Source organism: Mytilus trossulus, chromosome 3 (assembly GCF_036588685.1).
Source record: "Mytilus trossulus isolate FHL-02 chromosome 3, PNRI_Mtr1.1.1.hap1, whole genome shotgun sequence".
In the NCBI taxonomy this organism is placed as follows: Eukaryota; Metazoa; Mollusca; class Bivalvia; order Mytilida; family Mytilidae; genus Mytilus; species Mytilus trossulus.
The window spans coordinates 61896422-61912580 of NC_086375.1; the positions used below are offsets into that span (position 1 = coordinate 61896422).

The 16159-nt window shown below is 31.0% G+C and overlaps 1 protein-coding gene across 1 annotated transcript in view; it reads left to right on the plus strand.

The window, feature by feature from the left end:
* Positions 1 to 16159, plus strand: part of LOC134710933 (uncharacterized) — a 72933-nt gene that overhangs the window by 18174 nt on the left and 38600 nt on the right. The window contains exons 14-23 of the mRNA XM_063571352.1: positions 1315 to 1590; positions 2831 to 2914; positions 4481 to 4728; positions 5779 to 6098; positions 7745 to 8046; positions 8469 to 8671; positions 9935 to 10118; positions 10970 to 11314; positions 13890 to 13991; positions 15742 to 15983. Coding sequence (XP_063427422.1) covers positions 1315 to 1590; positions 2831 to 2914; positions 4481 to 4728; positions 5779 to 6098; positions 7745 to 8046; positions 8469 to 8671; positions 9935 to 10118; positions 10970 to 11314; positions 13890 to 13991; positions 15742 to 15983 — 2306 coding nt within the window. The remainder of the gene's footprint in view (positions 1 to 1314; positions 1591 to 2830; positions 2915 to 4480; positions 4729 to 5778; positions 6099 to 7744; positions 8047 to 8468; positions 8672 to 9934; positions 10119 to 10969; positions 11315 to 13889; positions 13992 to 15741; positions 15984 to 16159) is intronic.

Genomic DNA, 16159 nt, shown 5'->3' on the forward strand with positions numbered 1-16159 from the left:
TATTAAAAGTATATTTTAATATGTATTTTTCATTTAGTTGTTTGCAAGGTAAGAGATGTATTAGAAGACGATTATGCAAATATGAATGAGCTTGAGTGAACATCGATTATGTTTATCAGATCAGTGTTTGCATGACTTTATAGACCATACAAAATGTGTTTATCAAAATGCAACAGAACTCAGTACTGACATGTTCATCAATTGGAGTGAAAAACATTCAGTTGGATTGAAAAAAAATTTATAAATGCATTCACAGTTAATAAGGTGGTCAAATAGGACGTTCCATTTTCATGTTTCTTCATTGACATTGAATTCCATAAAAAGAAGATTCTACATATTTGCTCATTAAACAAAAAATATTTCCGGTACCAGTTTAACTAAACAGCTTCTGTAAATTAATGGGTTTTCAGTGAAGTAGAAAGCTAACATATTTTAATATCAAAACTAAATACAAACGTTAGAGAGCTAATACAACCAAAGGCACAAAAATGGAAATCAAACAAGGAATCAAAGCTTTGTTGGGCGGAAATACATTAATTAACTACTTGATTTTTCTACTGTATCATTTTTTAAATGTCCATACTTTTAGGTCAGTACTCGGGAAATACTGGATAGTGGGGTGATACTTTGAAACAGCTAATTCAATCGCACAATCACTGCCGGTGTTAAGTAAACATATGACGAAACATCATGGAACTATTCATTTCTTTCTTTTTGATTTTGCGTTTCAATTCATACAAATAAGCAATATGCATAAATCTGAAAAATCAATGATGTATTTGTACAATGCTGTTCTTCATCGTTCTAGTTGGTACATCTATACGTAGACCCTTAGTTTATATTCTGTATAGGGAATGCTAGTTAAATGCGCATTTTAATAGTATATGTTGATAAGCCGTAACTAAAAAAAGGAATATAGGATTTTGACTTTAATAAATTTATTACACCTTTGGTCGTTAGCTATATTCCTTACAAAAATATGATATGAACATGATGACGGTGAGCATAATTCTCTGGTCAAACAAAATTGGAAAAAAATTAAAATGTGTTAGGCATTATAATCCAACATACAAGTGCTCAGTGATTCTACTTCATTTAAAAAAAATCTTGTGTAACTTAGTTGAAACATTGTGGTATGTATCAGTAGCTTTCGTGTTGACATCTACCGAACCTCGTTTTACTACTGTTGCTTCGGTTTAGTTGTGATTTACTCGTTTTTGATGTGATAATAAGACTATCATTATTGATGCAATATTTTCAGGTAGTCCAATTTAATGAATTATTCTTTTTGTTTAAATCAAACATATATTACAGAAAAAAGTAAAACTGCCTGTTATAATAAGAGAATGGTTATAAGGTGTAGAGGCAGAAGGCGTATTAAGATCTTGAGTGCATTTTATGGTCGAGCTGACAAAGATACGTGTAATGACGGAAGCGCTCAAACAACAGGTTGTTTGAAAGAGGATGCCGAGGCAATTGTTCAGAAGAAATGTGATGAGAGAAAACGATGTAGACTAAAAGCAAACAAAGCATTTTTTGGTGATCCATGTCCAAACACCTCTACGTATCTTGTTGTCAGATATACATGTGGTATGTACTCTTTTAATTCTTATAAATATTATTACAGAAATACATTAAAATAATATCAGCTTCAGGTTAAAGTTTTTCGTCGAGGTAGTTTTTGATGAGGTTAAAGTCCAATCAACTTCAAACTTAGTACAGATGTTTTTTATGGTATGCTCTTTCTAATTTAATTTTAATGTGAAATCAGAGGTTTTTACCCATTTTCATAGACTATTGAATATAGAAAATGATAGTGCGGATGGGACATCCGTGTATTATGAACACATTCTTGTTTATTTAATTTTTTTGGAAGTTCTGTATTTTTTTAATCCCTCTGTAAAGATCTTTCATTTCCTTGTAAAAATATGTTTGAATTAACACATTGGAAATGGTTATGGTTTTACTCCTGTTTTGAATGATATGTTTGGTATTTTATTGTAAACACTCTATAAAGGGGACTGTTTTCGTGCTTGTGGAAGTTCATTTTCTGAAATTAGGTGATGTGTTTGACACTTTCCAATACTTCTTGCAATAAAGATAAGAATATACAAATAGCACAGCATCCATTGTATACCTATTCTAGATAAATGACAGTCTTCAAACTGAGCACCCAATAATAATAATCAAAGGTACCAGGATTATAATTTCTATATTAGACTCATCAGTGACGCTCATATCAAAATATTGGTAAAGGCAAAAGTACAAAGTTAAAGAGCATTAAGGATCCAAAATTCCAAAAAGTTGTGCTAAGAACGGCTAAGGTAATCTATGCCTGGGATACGACAATCCGTAGTTTTTCGAAAAATCAGCAAATTTATAAAAATGACCACATTATTGATATTCCTGTCAACACTTAATCGCTTAAGAGTTGACTTTAAAGCTGGTACCACCGTCGGGGTCGAAACGTCTACCAGCAGAGGCATCGACCCAGGGGTGAACATATTTATCAAAGGTACCAGGATTATAATTTAGTACGCCAGATGCGCGTTTCGCTTATATAATACTCATCAGTGACGCTCATATCAAAATATTTATAAAGCCAAACAAGTACAAAGTTGAAGAGCATTGAGGATCAAAAATTCCAAAATGTTGTGCCAAATACGGCTACGGTAATCTGTGCCTGGGATAAGAAAATCCTTAGTTTTTTCGAAGAATTAAAAGATTTGGTAACAGGAATTTTATAAAAATGACCGTATAGGCATTTTCCTATGCTTTTTGAAATATATTTTTTTGCTATCCTGATTTTGTGGGCATTGATATATTTCAGTTGGAAAGAACAGGGAAGATCGAAAGATTGAATTAAGAAGGATAAGGAAAGAAAGGAGAAATAAACGTAGAAAAAGTGGTTCAGGTAAGAAATATAAATTCCTAGGATGTTATTAAATTGTATCCCGGCTAAGGTTTTCCCCGGGTCCGATTTGGGTAATGATACGTCTACAAAATGAACACTTATCACTGGCCTGTTTTTTTAATTATACCCGGGCATCGCTACCCACTACCCTAGAAAACTCAAAATGCGTTATCAATGATGTGTGTAATTAAATAGGTAATCCATATATATTTTTTGAAAAAAAAATGAATTATAAACACCTGAATATATGAAGTGTGATTTTTGTATGCCCCCACCTACGATAGTAGAGGGGCATTATGTTTTCTGGTCTATGCGTCCGTTCGTCTGTTCGTTCGTCCGTCCGTTCGTTCGTCCGTCTGTCCCGCTTCAGGTTAAAGTTTTTGGTCAAGGTAGTTTTTGATGAAGCTTAAGTCCAATCAACTTGATACTTAGTACACATGTTATTTATGATATGATCTTTCTAATTTCAAAGCCAAATTAAACTTTTGACCCCAAATTTACGGTCCACTAAACTTAGAAAATGAAAGTGCGAGTTTCAGGTTAAAGTTTTTGGTCAAGATAGTTTTTGATGAAGCTGAAGTCCAATCAACTTGAAACTTAGTACACATGTTCCCTATGATATGATCTCTCTAATTTTAATGCCTTATTATATTTTTTACCAACTTTCAAAGTCCATTGAACATGGGAAATGATAGTGCGAGTGGGGCATCCGTGTACTTTGGACACATTCTTGTTTTGTTATAATAAGACGTTATAGCTTAGCCACGCCCGTATACCGTTTAAACTCCATTTACCTAAATGATTTCTATAGTTATGAATGGTAACTAAGAATAATCATGACATTACTCTAGCACTTACTAATGGGCTGAATACACCTATGGTGAGAAATTATACATCAACTACCAATATTTTATGATATAAATTCGTTGAATAATCAATGATCCATTGACGCGTCAGATTTGTTCAAGAAGAATAAGTACCTGAAATATATATGATATAACAGCAATATATGACTTCTTCAAGATAGAGTTGTTCCTGTTTCATACAAAAAACTGTATACTATAATTGTCGAAAAAAAGATACGAGATGCCTGTACCAAGCCAGGAATATGACAGTTACTTGCCTTTCGTTTGATTTGTTTGATCTTTTATTTTTGTCATTGTAGAAAGGACTCTCTATTTTGATATTCCCATGGAGATCGATTTTTTTGTTGTTTGACTTTTTTTTCCCTAGTTGTATTGATTGTCTTTTTTTACAGGGTTGGTCCTTTTGTCCTATCTTAGTGTCTTTGTATTCCGATTTGTTGGTTATGCCCGTATCTGTTGTTACATTATAGACTGAATAATCCAGTTTTGCTTCATAAATTAAGAACGATTTCGAGCTTGTCACCTTTCATTTGAACAAAATATCTGTCATTTTCTTAAGATTCACCTGTAGTTGTCATGTCTTGTTAGTTATGTGTGTCTATCAATTAATTTGGACTTTGATAAGATCAGATTGTATGTCAGGTAATAGCAACTAAAAGGTATGCCAGAATTTTTATTGTGTTTCACAATTCTATTGCAGGTTGTCGTTGTACTGGATCTGGTGATGTTCATTATTACGATTTTAATAACATCAAATCGGATATCCAAGGAATATGTAAATACACGTTTTCTAGGTCCACAGAGGAATTTCCATACGAAAAGTGTAAATGGAACATTGAAGTCAAAAATGAACGTAGAGGAACAAAAACCTCGGTGTCCTACACCAAAATGGCGGACGTTACAATATGTGGTGAAAAAATTAGAATAATGAAAGATCGTGTATTCATGGTTGGTATTCATTATTCATAACTTCTTTTTGCTTTGGTACATGTCTTACTTTAATGTACATGAAGATATTGCGTGTAGTTTAGTTTAGATGCTATCTTATTGTATAAAAATGATATTTTGTATATCGAATCACTTACTAAATCGGTCACCCTTGTTTAACTATCCATTTCAAGCAGTACATGCCTAGAACATGCACAACTTATCTGGTTGAGTGAATATTTTATTGACTTGCAAGTCATTAAAACACCAGCGATGTACTTGAGCTACTTTTTTAGTCATTTATCAACTTTCAAATCAAGGGGTACCTCTTAAAAAATTTAAAGTATTTTACACAGTGATAATTACATTACATAAATTCTTAATAGAAAAAAACTGTTTTGATGCGTTCCAACATTAGATTATTTTGTCCTTATTAAATTTAATATTCATGACTGCACGTAATATCCTTGACCAGAATTCATGTAGGATATTAAAACTTGTGTCAAAATGTTAAAAAAGAACATGTTAATCTTACGATTCCGTAAAAGTATTCCTTTCCACAATAAGCAGTACTTATAAAATGTTATGTAAATCAGAGTTTAAGAGTACAATCTGGCTAAACTGCAAAGGCGTGTATACAGACACATTCTAAATTAGGCGATCATAGGAAACCGTGCATAAAAACCAGTAACCAATCAAAAGCAAAACTTCTTTTTTTACCCCTATGAATATTTATGTTGGTGCGCAAAAAATGAGTTTTAAAAGATTCAATATTAACTTTAATAAAACATTATGTTATAGTTTTTAAATTTCCAAAGTTTTAACGGATGATGTTATGAATGTGCTCCCTAATACAAACATCATTAAAAAAGAGAGAGAATTTCTTATTGATATTTATAATCCCCGAAAGCAAGCAGAGAATATTTCGTTTCACTTTTTTATTCATATTTTGTGTTTAAAAATCATTGTTTTACGTAATAAGGTATTTTTTAATCAATTATTTTAGAATATAGATGAAAAGTCTCTTTATGTTGTAAATTCTTTTTGATTTTACAAATTCAATCTTTTTAGGTGGGTAACTTGGAAGTTTCATCATTAGCGCACAACATCGAAAATTGTGGAATAAACATTCGAAAAGAAACTAGAGAACTAGAAATATATTCAGAAGAATGTGACATACGTGTTATATGGGATGGGAAGTCAAGAATAGAACTTGATGTCCCTAAGAACTACTCACAGTACGCAGAGGGAATATGTGGTGATTGTACAGACGGTAACCGGTTTATGCTAAGAAACGGAACTGACGTTTCAACTGTACCTAAAAGACAAAGAGATGTTCTCTGGGGACAAGAATGGGAAGTTATTGATGATTCTGGAGAAGAACTTGAAGAGTAAGCAAATATTATGTCATTTTTGTAGGATATTCATACTTTGTAAAGGTTGTATTTCCTGTAAGAGAATGATATATTCCTCAACCAACAAGTGATTATAGTTCCTTAGTTTTCTTGGTTGTGTAGTTTCATGTCTGAATTACCGTTTCAGGCTTTTTTGTTATTTAAAGCCCTATTTCCTTCTGTAAAAGGGCTAATTTTGTAGTGATATCAATACCGTTTTACGTTGAGAAGTTGAATAATGTGCCTACATATTCCAACATTTAATACTAAGAATCGAATGACTGATCTACATTTAACAACTGATTGGGGGCTCCTATATACGTACTTTTTCTAAATGACATTCGAAGTATGATAGTCATGATATTAAAATAGGAATTTTCCCCGCGAGAGTATAAGCTTTCAAATGTTTTGGCCACGAGCATCACTGAAGAGACATGTATTGTCGAAATGCGCATCTGGTGCAAGAAAATTGGTACCGTTAATTTTTTTCCATTAAACTTTGGTTTTCAATTCAGACAGTTATATTCAAAATCTTTGACACATTATAAATCTCAAAGCTCAGTTTGAAAAATAAGATACTGTCTTCAGACAACCATTTAAATATCATGTAAAAACAAGTTCAAAAAATTATGAATCGCAAAAATGATAAACAGGACTAAAAATAATTTTACATGCCTGAAATCGTCCTACGGCTCCTTATATGAATTATTGCCAGTGAATGAGGGTTTGTATCCATTCGGTTGCGATTTTGTCTTATATCATAAAAAATAAAGATAGATTGAATCTTAATATCAGCAAAAACTGAAAAGTAAGACAATTTCTTCAATAATGTTCGAAATTTTTGGACGACTCCCGATTGGAGCTATTGATTTTTGCCTATTTTATAAGGCTTTTGCATTTCATCCTAGTAAATAAACACATGAAATATAAAAAAAATTATCAATAAGACAAGCTCTTCAAATAAATGAATGTACGAAATCATCAATTGACTGCTCCTTTAATGACAATTTTTACCATTTATTATTATGCGTTTTTGTCTGTCATCTAGAAAACTATAAAAGATAGATGGACAATGTATATAGAAAAATAAGCGACCAGGACTCTCTACAGTTTAGAGCTTCTAGTAAAAGTATTCGGGTTTGTGATTCACGACTTTTTATTTAATTTCTGTTTGATATCTTTTTTAAGTTAAAAGAATTCACTCATACTCAGCTTACCTGCATTTATATGTAAAACCTCACTGCATATATTTGAAGTTGGAAACTCTTCGGTATACATGTAGAGATATCCGTGTGAAACTAAAATATTCGAATCATATGGACAATAATGTATGTTACTAATATATATGAAGTGAGTTCCTTAAGTTGTATTCATCAGTATAATCATAATATGTTTAATCATTTAAAGAAAACATTTATCAGTTTATCAGAAATTATTACAAATGTTGTTTTCTAATTTATTGAATTTAGACAAGATATGTAGTAGATTATCTCATCCTACTACATATTTAGTCAAAATTCAATAAATTCAAATTATAAATGCCTGTCTGGTGGTTACAGTATTGTAATTTCAAGCATTATGAAAAAAAATTAAGGTTTTTTCATTGACAATTATACCACATGTTCTACTTCTATACTTTTTAGATGTCCTGTATCACTGCCTGTAAAAGAATGTACTGAAGAGCAGAACAAAATGTTAGCAACTGATAAATATTGTGGACTAATAAATCCAGATCGACAAGAAGGGGTGACACCATTTGCTGATTGTTTACAACGCGATGAAAAAATTGCAAAGGAGCTATTTGATGCTTGCATTGTAGATGTTTGTATGAACTTAGGAGGCCCATATGAAAAAGAGGCACTTTGTCTTGCCATAGATGCAGTGGCACAGAATTGTAGGAAAAATGACTTTAATTATGATGAGTGGCGAAAATCAGACTTTTGTCGTAAGTGCTACTATAACTTCAATAATAAAATCCTTAAAAATACGGTGTAAATGTTGACAAAAGTTTCTACTATAAGATATACAAAATGTCTAGGTTATTTGGTTGTATTCTGATCTGTCAACGATTTGTCTAAATAAAGATAAAGCACTCACACTACAATTGTCGACATTTTTCTCCAGATGTGATCTACAATATAAGACTAATCACCGGGTCTATACTAAGATGAGCAACCATACGGGTTCCACGTCCAGACGGGTTCCAAGGATACAGTAGGATATGAATATTCAAAAAAACTAAACAGAAGGATAGAAGAACTATTTAAGAAAATGCCGTTTTCCTGGTGTTTTTTTTTTCTTAATTAAATATTCAATGCATAACCATTTATCATAGATGTATCATTTTATATGATTAAATATTTGTAGCAATGAAGTGCGATGAACATTCAACATATAAGTTCACCTCAAACTGTCCAGCAACCTGTGAAAACAAAAATCCAACTGAAGAAGATTGTGATTTACCAGCTGTTGAAGGCTGTGTATGTGACGAAGATTATTATCTAGATGACAAGAAATGTGTCCTGGAAAGTCAGTGTGGATGTATTGCTGATGATAATGAGTACTATAAGGTAGAACTAGTCCTCTCTGACAATGCTTCAGTTTATTTTCTTTTAAAAGGATTATTCGATATGAGAATACATTGGTCTGTTTGTATGTGTTTAATTTATTACCATATTAGTTACCAGTTTAATCCACTTAAGACATATTACAGATCAGAATTTGAGTCTGTACATTTTTGCGTCCATGCCTATTTACTATAACTAAGAACCGGTTAACATATCTTGGGCCCCTTACTGATCTCTGATTAGTGTGAAACAGATGCTTCATTTGCACTGTATATTTTCAGCGTTTGGTTCGGGCCCCAAAAGGGAAAGTATCTTAGTATTCACAACATAGTCCCTAATTAGATTAAGGAGCAATATATAGGGAGGATTGGGGGGGACTAGTAATGTGGATTAATGAGTACTATAAGGTAGAACTAGTCCTCTCGGACAATGCTTCAGTTTATTTTCTTTTAAAAGGATTATTCGATATGAGAATACATTGGTCTGTTTGTATGTGTTTAATTTATTACCATATTAGTTACCAGTTTAATCCACTTAAGACATATTACAGTTCAGAATTTGAGTCTGTACATTTTTGCGTCCATGCCTATTTACTATTTGAGAAATCAGAAACGAAAATTAAAAAACACAAGACTCATTGTTTTCATTTTTCGATCAAAACCAAAACCGAATTGACGCAAATCTAAACGTTCAATTTATATTGACATTGTTCGAATTTCTTCAGTCAATTGTCACATAAGTGTCAGTAGGCCACTCTTTTAAATTATTGTTTAGACACACTTCGTCATATAGATTTCGAACATACGAACAATCAAAATGACGACATTTCATTTAAAACATACATAATTCTCTGCTCACCCTCTATATATCTGAATTAAAACATTCTTATATTGCAGAATTAATGTGTACGCATATGTTGAATTAACAGCTGTGATTCACCATGTCCAATCTCTTAATATCTTCGTTACAAAAAGTAAAATCACAAAAAAAATACTAAACTCTAAGGAAGGTACAAGCAACTTTTCAATAGTCTGTAAAATATTCTTGTTTATTTCATCATATGTCAAAAAGTAAGTGTACTATTTGTATATGAGCACAATCAGCCATAAGCCATTTAAATTTCCTTTGTAAAGTATCATATTACTTTTAAAATTACTTTCTAACAAACTTTTATAGATTTCAAGTAAAGTTTCTTAGAAACAATATGATGACACTTGAGATAAAACTTGTTTTCATAGGTTAATGCTATAAGATGTTTTACTGTAGATTGGTGCTATTAGACGAGAAGACGACTGCACACTTGAGGAACAGTGTACGGCTGGTGGCGAGATGCAAACAGTTTGGAAAAGTGATGGATGTCATGAGAATGGATGGTGTGTTGTCAAAAAGGGCAAATATGAATGTGAATGCAAACCTAATTATCTTGGAGATGGGCGTGAAAAGTGTGATGGTAAAGATTTTATATACTTCTAAGAATCTATTATTGTAACACTTAATACAAATCCGGATATAAAAAAACTACGGGAATATCATGATCTCAAATCAAGGAATAGGGGAAACAATTAACTTTGATTTTATGTAATTATTCATTAACAATGATAGTATATCAAAAAAGTATTTTTTTAATCTAACTCTACATAACTTACAAGGCTTAAGCCTAATGTTAAATAATCCATTAATGATAGTGTGGGTATTAGAGTGGGGGTCATTTTAATAATTTATTCAGAAGCATTAAAAAGAAGCCAGCTCTTTTTTCCCTAGCATTGAAAAGTCCACAACTACAAAAAAATATCTACTTTGATTTCATTTTATTTGGAAAACTGTTATACTAATCTTAACGTCATTAAATGTTTATATTATAGTTAATAAATATAGTTTGTATTTTTTTAAAGATATTTTTTCTTTCTGCAAATTCTGTCATTTTCAATTATTTTGCTTATATTCAACCAAGTCTGTTCAGTTACTTTCCAGTAAATAAAAGCCATATGAATTACAACTGCTAAAATAACTTCGTAGACACCAATCACATGATCATTTTATAGAAATCAGTTGAGGCCAGATGTTATGTCTAAAATGAAAATGGCATGCTATTGAAAAATTCATCTATACATTAATTCTAAATCTCTCTTTAGTGATGTATCAATTTCCTGTTCAATTCAATCCTTATTATGAATGATATTATATGAATATGTTTCTAGAATACAGTTATTCCTTTAGACAAAAGCGAAAACAAATATGTAAGATTGTGATATATCTTGACATTTCAGAACTAATATATATTTTTATTTTCCATTTTTATAGAAATTCCAGCTTCTTGTATAAAGAATGAGAAAGTTTTTGTAAAGTCAAGACGTTGTAAACCCCATAGAAAAAACAGAAGGATTATGGAATGCAAAATTCAGAGTGCTGAAAAAATCATAAATGTTAGCTTGGATCCAGAAAGACCCAGAAAAAATAAAGGTAAAAAGAGGCAAGGAAAGAAGAAAGGAAGAAAGGGAAAGGGAAAGGCTCAAAAGAAACGTCAACAAAAGAAAAGGAGAAGAAATCGTCGTAACAAATGTAGATTCATCAGACAGAGAGGAAACAGGTTCTTGATTAGAGGAAACTGTAGAAGGGCAATATTTCAAGTCACGTATTTATCAAAAGGTAAGTCTTTCTGTGTAATATACAACTTATAATTATAATACTTTTTTTCTACATTTGAAATGAAGGGAGTCTCGTGGGTTTTTTCGACTTTTTTAAGAATTCTAAATCTTGATATTATTTACTTTCGACAAAAAATGTTTCTTTTTTTTTTTATTAATTCGCTACTTAGAAAATTATTGTTCGATGAATAATAAAGCTTATCATAAATTGACTTGTTTCAACGAAAAATATTCATAGTAATGTGATTTTCTTTTTCAATTTTTGTATTCAACCAAAATGTAGAAATTTCTTTTACTTCTGCATATCTCACTTTATATTGGTACAAAAATGACATGCAGTTAAACTATACCATATACCAAATTATTGTCGACAGTGAATTATATCGTCACTTCCCTAATCTGAATATCGCATCAATTGTAATCTGTAATATATTCTTAGACCATTTCTACGATGGTTTTTTTATATAAAAAAAAAAGAAAATGCGATATAATTGCTGATGAGACAACTTTCAACCAGATAACAAATGTCACAGAAATAAACAGCTATAGGTCTCTGTACGGCCTTCCTAACGAGAAAACTAACGGTCTAATTGATGTACAATAAAATGAACTAAAAAACAAATACATTTGTATGTCACCCACCAACAAATGACAACCAATGAATTGCAGGTTCCTGACATAGCACCACCATATACATATATAATGTGGCAGAGTTAATGTTCATTTCTGTTTTAATTTTCGGCCTTGTAACGTATTTTTTTTTAGTGTTTTGCTATTGACTATTTCATGCCGAACCTTTTTTGATATGACAATAAAAAAAGAAAAACTAGTTTTTATTATTCAACTTCTGTGTTTTTGTACATCTACGATCTTTGTATCGCCTTGAAGAATACGGAACATATCAATCTGAGCATAATGTTTCCGAATGCCACGTCGGCAGTACGGCTGTCAGAAAAGTATTGTTATCCTGTCAGTAAAAGGAAATAATATTTGGTGCACAGTTGTATAAGTATAAACACATTTAATTGAGATTATTTGCCTCTCTGCCACTTTAGTCATGCTTGGTGTATCCACTTTTGCTTAGTTTACATGTTTAAATTTTGTTGACATCTGATTTAGTTGAAAACCAACTAGTTATTTCAACGATAGCTGGTATGCAGTTGTATATTTTTTACGTTTCATTTCCATAGTGATAATTTGACACAGTATCCTCGTCATAGTCAATCGATTTTCGCATTGTTTACATAATAAACTTTTGATTTGGTGTATTTAAGGTGCACCACTAAAGGTAGGTTAATACTTTTTGAACGCAGTTATAAAAAAAATAGTCCCTTCTCATTTACATGACGATTGTGTGACTCCATCCCATACGTCAAAGTATATTGACTTTGGCACTTATACATAGTTTAAGTGATAAAACGTCAGTGTAAGATTTACTCTTATTGCAATTTCAATGATACTTGGTGTGTAGTTGTATGCGTATTTTTACATTCCTTTGCTATTGAAAAAGAACGTCTCTGCCCCTCATGATGTTCTTTAGTTTTGAATTCTTTGAACAGTTAATATGTTCAAGTTTGTGTTTTTTTAAGTCTAAATGGCTATAGGATAAGACAATTCTATTTGATATGCAGGTTAACTGCTTTGACATTTCTCATTCACACCGTTGCTTTTTGACTCTGATGTTATGTTTTTTTTTATTTTGAATGTCCTGTATAGTTTACATGTGAAAGTATTTCCATAGGAAAATCAATATTTACATTGTACTATCAAACCTACCTAAACGCCAGACATTTAATCCACCATTTTCTACATTTGAAAATGCCTGTACCAATTCAGGAATATGACAGTTCTTATCCTTTCGTTTTTGATGCGTTTTGTTATTTGATTTTGCCATGTGATTATGGACTTTCCGAATTGATTTTCCTATAAGTTCAGTATTTTTGTGATTTTACTTTTTACATACTTCTGTGTCAACAGTTTATAATTCTCTTTCTGTGTACCTGGTTAAGATATATTCTGATAAGTGTTTCGGACTCACATCATTTATTTCTAACTTGTTCTATAATCATATATTCTTATTGTTTTTCTGTCCATTTAAATTAGTTATGTTCTTTGAAGTATATTTATAACGTATGGGTTTATATATTTCTGTAGAATATAGATGGTCGAATTCGTTTAAAGAATACGATATAAACTAAGTATCTCATTATTATGAAAGATTATTTTCGGAACTTTTGAACTAAAAAGTAACATTGCAAAAATACTATTGCAAGTATTTTTCTATGTAGAAAATAGTGGGTTAAACCTTGTTAAAACTAGCTAAACCCCTAAAGAAAAACTAAAGGAGATGTTTTTAAAGTAATTGTTAACGAAGACTGCAAACAAACAATAGAAAAAAATATCTCTAGAAATAAACTCATCATAGATACCAGGATTAAAATCAAACATGCTGATTCTTTTTAATCGTCTATACTGAATGTCCTCTGAAACATAAACTAATTGTTGAATGCTATCAATGTTCTTACCTTTATTCCTATGACAATTCTTACCTATATTTATGTTTTATTTTTATTCAGGCAGAAACTGTGCAAACGATTGTGGTGAAAATGCCATCTTTAAAAATGGTAGATGTAAATGTCCAAGAGGTTACACTGGTGATCCAAGGAAAAAGTGTTCAGGTATGTACGCCTATAGTTGTTTGGTCATTAAGTTGTTTTTATATTTACTGTCATTATCCAATCACGTTTGTGGTAGTTAAATACCTATTGCCTGACCAGTATAAAAAATTGTCAACACAATTTGTCCATTTAAATTGTACAACAGGTATATTGTGAGAGCTTATCTACAGGTGGTCGTTTAAATACCCAGTAAAAAATCTTTACTAAAAGGCAAAATTTAAATAACTGATAGCTAGCTTGCTTTCCTCATGTATCATGACCGATGTCCTGAATAGACTATTCTATTTAGATATTGGCCATTTTAAGCCATTTCTTTTTGTGTCTCTAAATAGTCAAGAAGGAAATTTCAATCAGTGAATTAAGTCTAAAAAGTAGATATATATTTGCTTCATGGTGTTTTTAATAAGGGATGTATTTTAAGTTTCTGATTCCTGATATGGAATTAAAGTGTTTGAGAAATGGATTTTTTGTTTTGATAGCCCATCTAATTGTAAATAATTCTAAAAGATGAATTATATGTGGTTTGGTGTTTTCTAATGGGATATATTTTCATGTTATATTACGATTCCTGAAATAGAATAGTAGTGATGCTAAGTTTCATTTAATATTCAGGATCTTCTTCAATTGGAATTACTGTTAATCATTTATTTTCAATATAAAAAAAGTAAAAATGGCTTTACTAGTGAATAGAAATTTCAGTGCTTTGTTCTTCATTATGAAAGTGGGATTTACAAGCATTGATTTATTTTTGATTGTCAGCAAAATAAATAAATTTACAATAAATATCTTTATTAGAAAGAACAAATATTGTATTAAATGTAAAATGTCCCATACCTAAATATAATAGTCCATTCAGAACATTGGACATGAAAAAAGCAAGCGAGCTATCATTCATTTAAATAAGCTCTGTCAAAAACAAACCAGGTAAATCTACAGATAGTTAAATGACCACCTGTTGATAACCTATTGTACAATTTAAATGGACAAATTGTATTCACAATTTTTTAAACTGGTCAGGCAAAATGTAATTCACTACTGCAAAGATCATTGGATAAGCACAGTAACTACATGTTTATTCTTCTTATTCCTCTATTTATGATTGTTAGCTGTTTGTAGAAGTTATAAAAATTCATCTAATAGTATAGCATATGGCATGTCATTTTATAAAATACATGTTGAACTATGAAAACTGCTCATTAATGATACCTTCGCTATAAGTACTCGGAGAAGAGATATTTAGGAAGAGAGTCATACAATAAAACGCATTACGTAGTACAGCAAACAACATGAATCTTGGTACTAAATTTCAGGGTGCTCTGAATTATAGACTCTAAGAAAAAAAGATTGGCATGAATTTCATACATGGGCAATATTTGTACAATATTTATATGTTCGGTAAACAAGAAGTTGATAAATTTGAAATTTTATCACACAATTTAGCATCATCACATTTATCCTATTGTAAAGTTTCTTGGAAGCTTTGATTTTTAGAAATTGAGATAACAATTTTTGTTGTAGAAACGAACGAAAATAGAAATAAAATAAACTAGCACTATTTTAAGCAAGTCATACTTGATAAATTTTCTCTTTATTCGACCCTAGATAGCTCCGATAAAGTGACCGTTAAATAAGTTATTTTAAGATTATTCATCCTTTGCAATGAACCTGTCAATTAGTTCTTGATTGTGTATAATGGTAATTACAATTTGAATTAATGTACTTAAATAGTTTTATTTCCATCATTTTTCAGAACTATGCACCTGTATATCATCTGGAGATCCTCACACAAGGACATATGACTCTGCCGTTGTACATCACATGGGTGTATGTAAATATATTTTATCAGCGCTGGAAAATATCCAAAATCCATGTGCCTTCAGAGTTGAAACTACAACAGAAAAACGTAACGATAGACCAGTTGCATATAACAAGAGAGTAGATTTTACAATTGGGGATGGTGTATATAGCATTCTAAAGGGTGGTGAGGTTATGGTACGTTTGATATAAATAATGTTTATAACTCATTTGATTTAGAGCATGAAGAAATGAATAATGACAAATAGCAATATACATTTATAAATATTTGTATGAAATGAAACTGTGATTGAATCAATAATCCATCCATCGACATGATTTTAAAAATATATCAAGAAATGTCAACTATATAA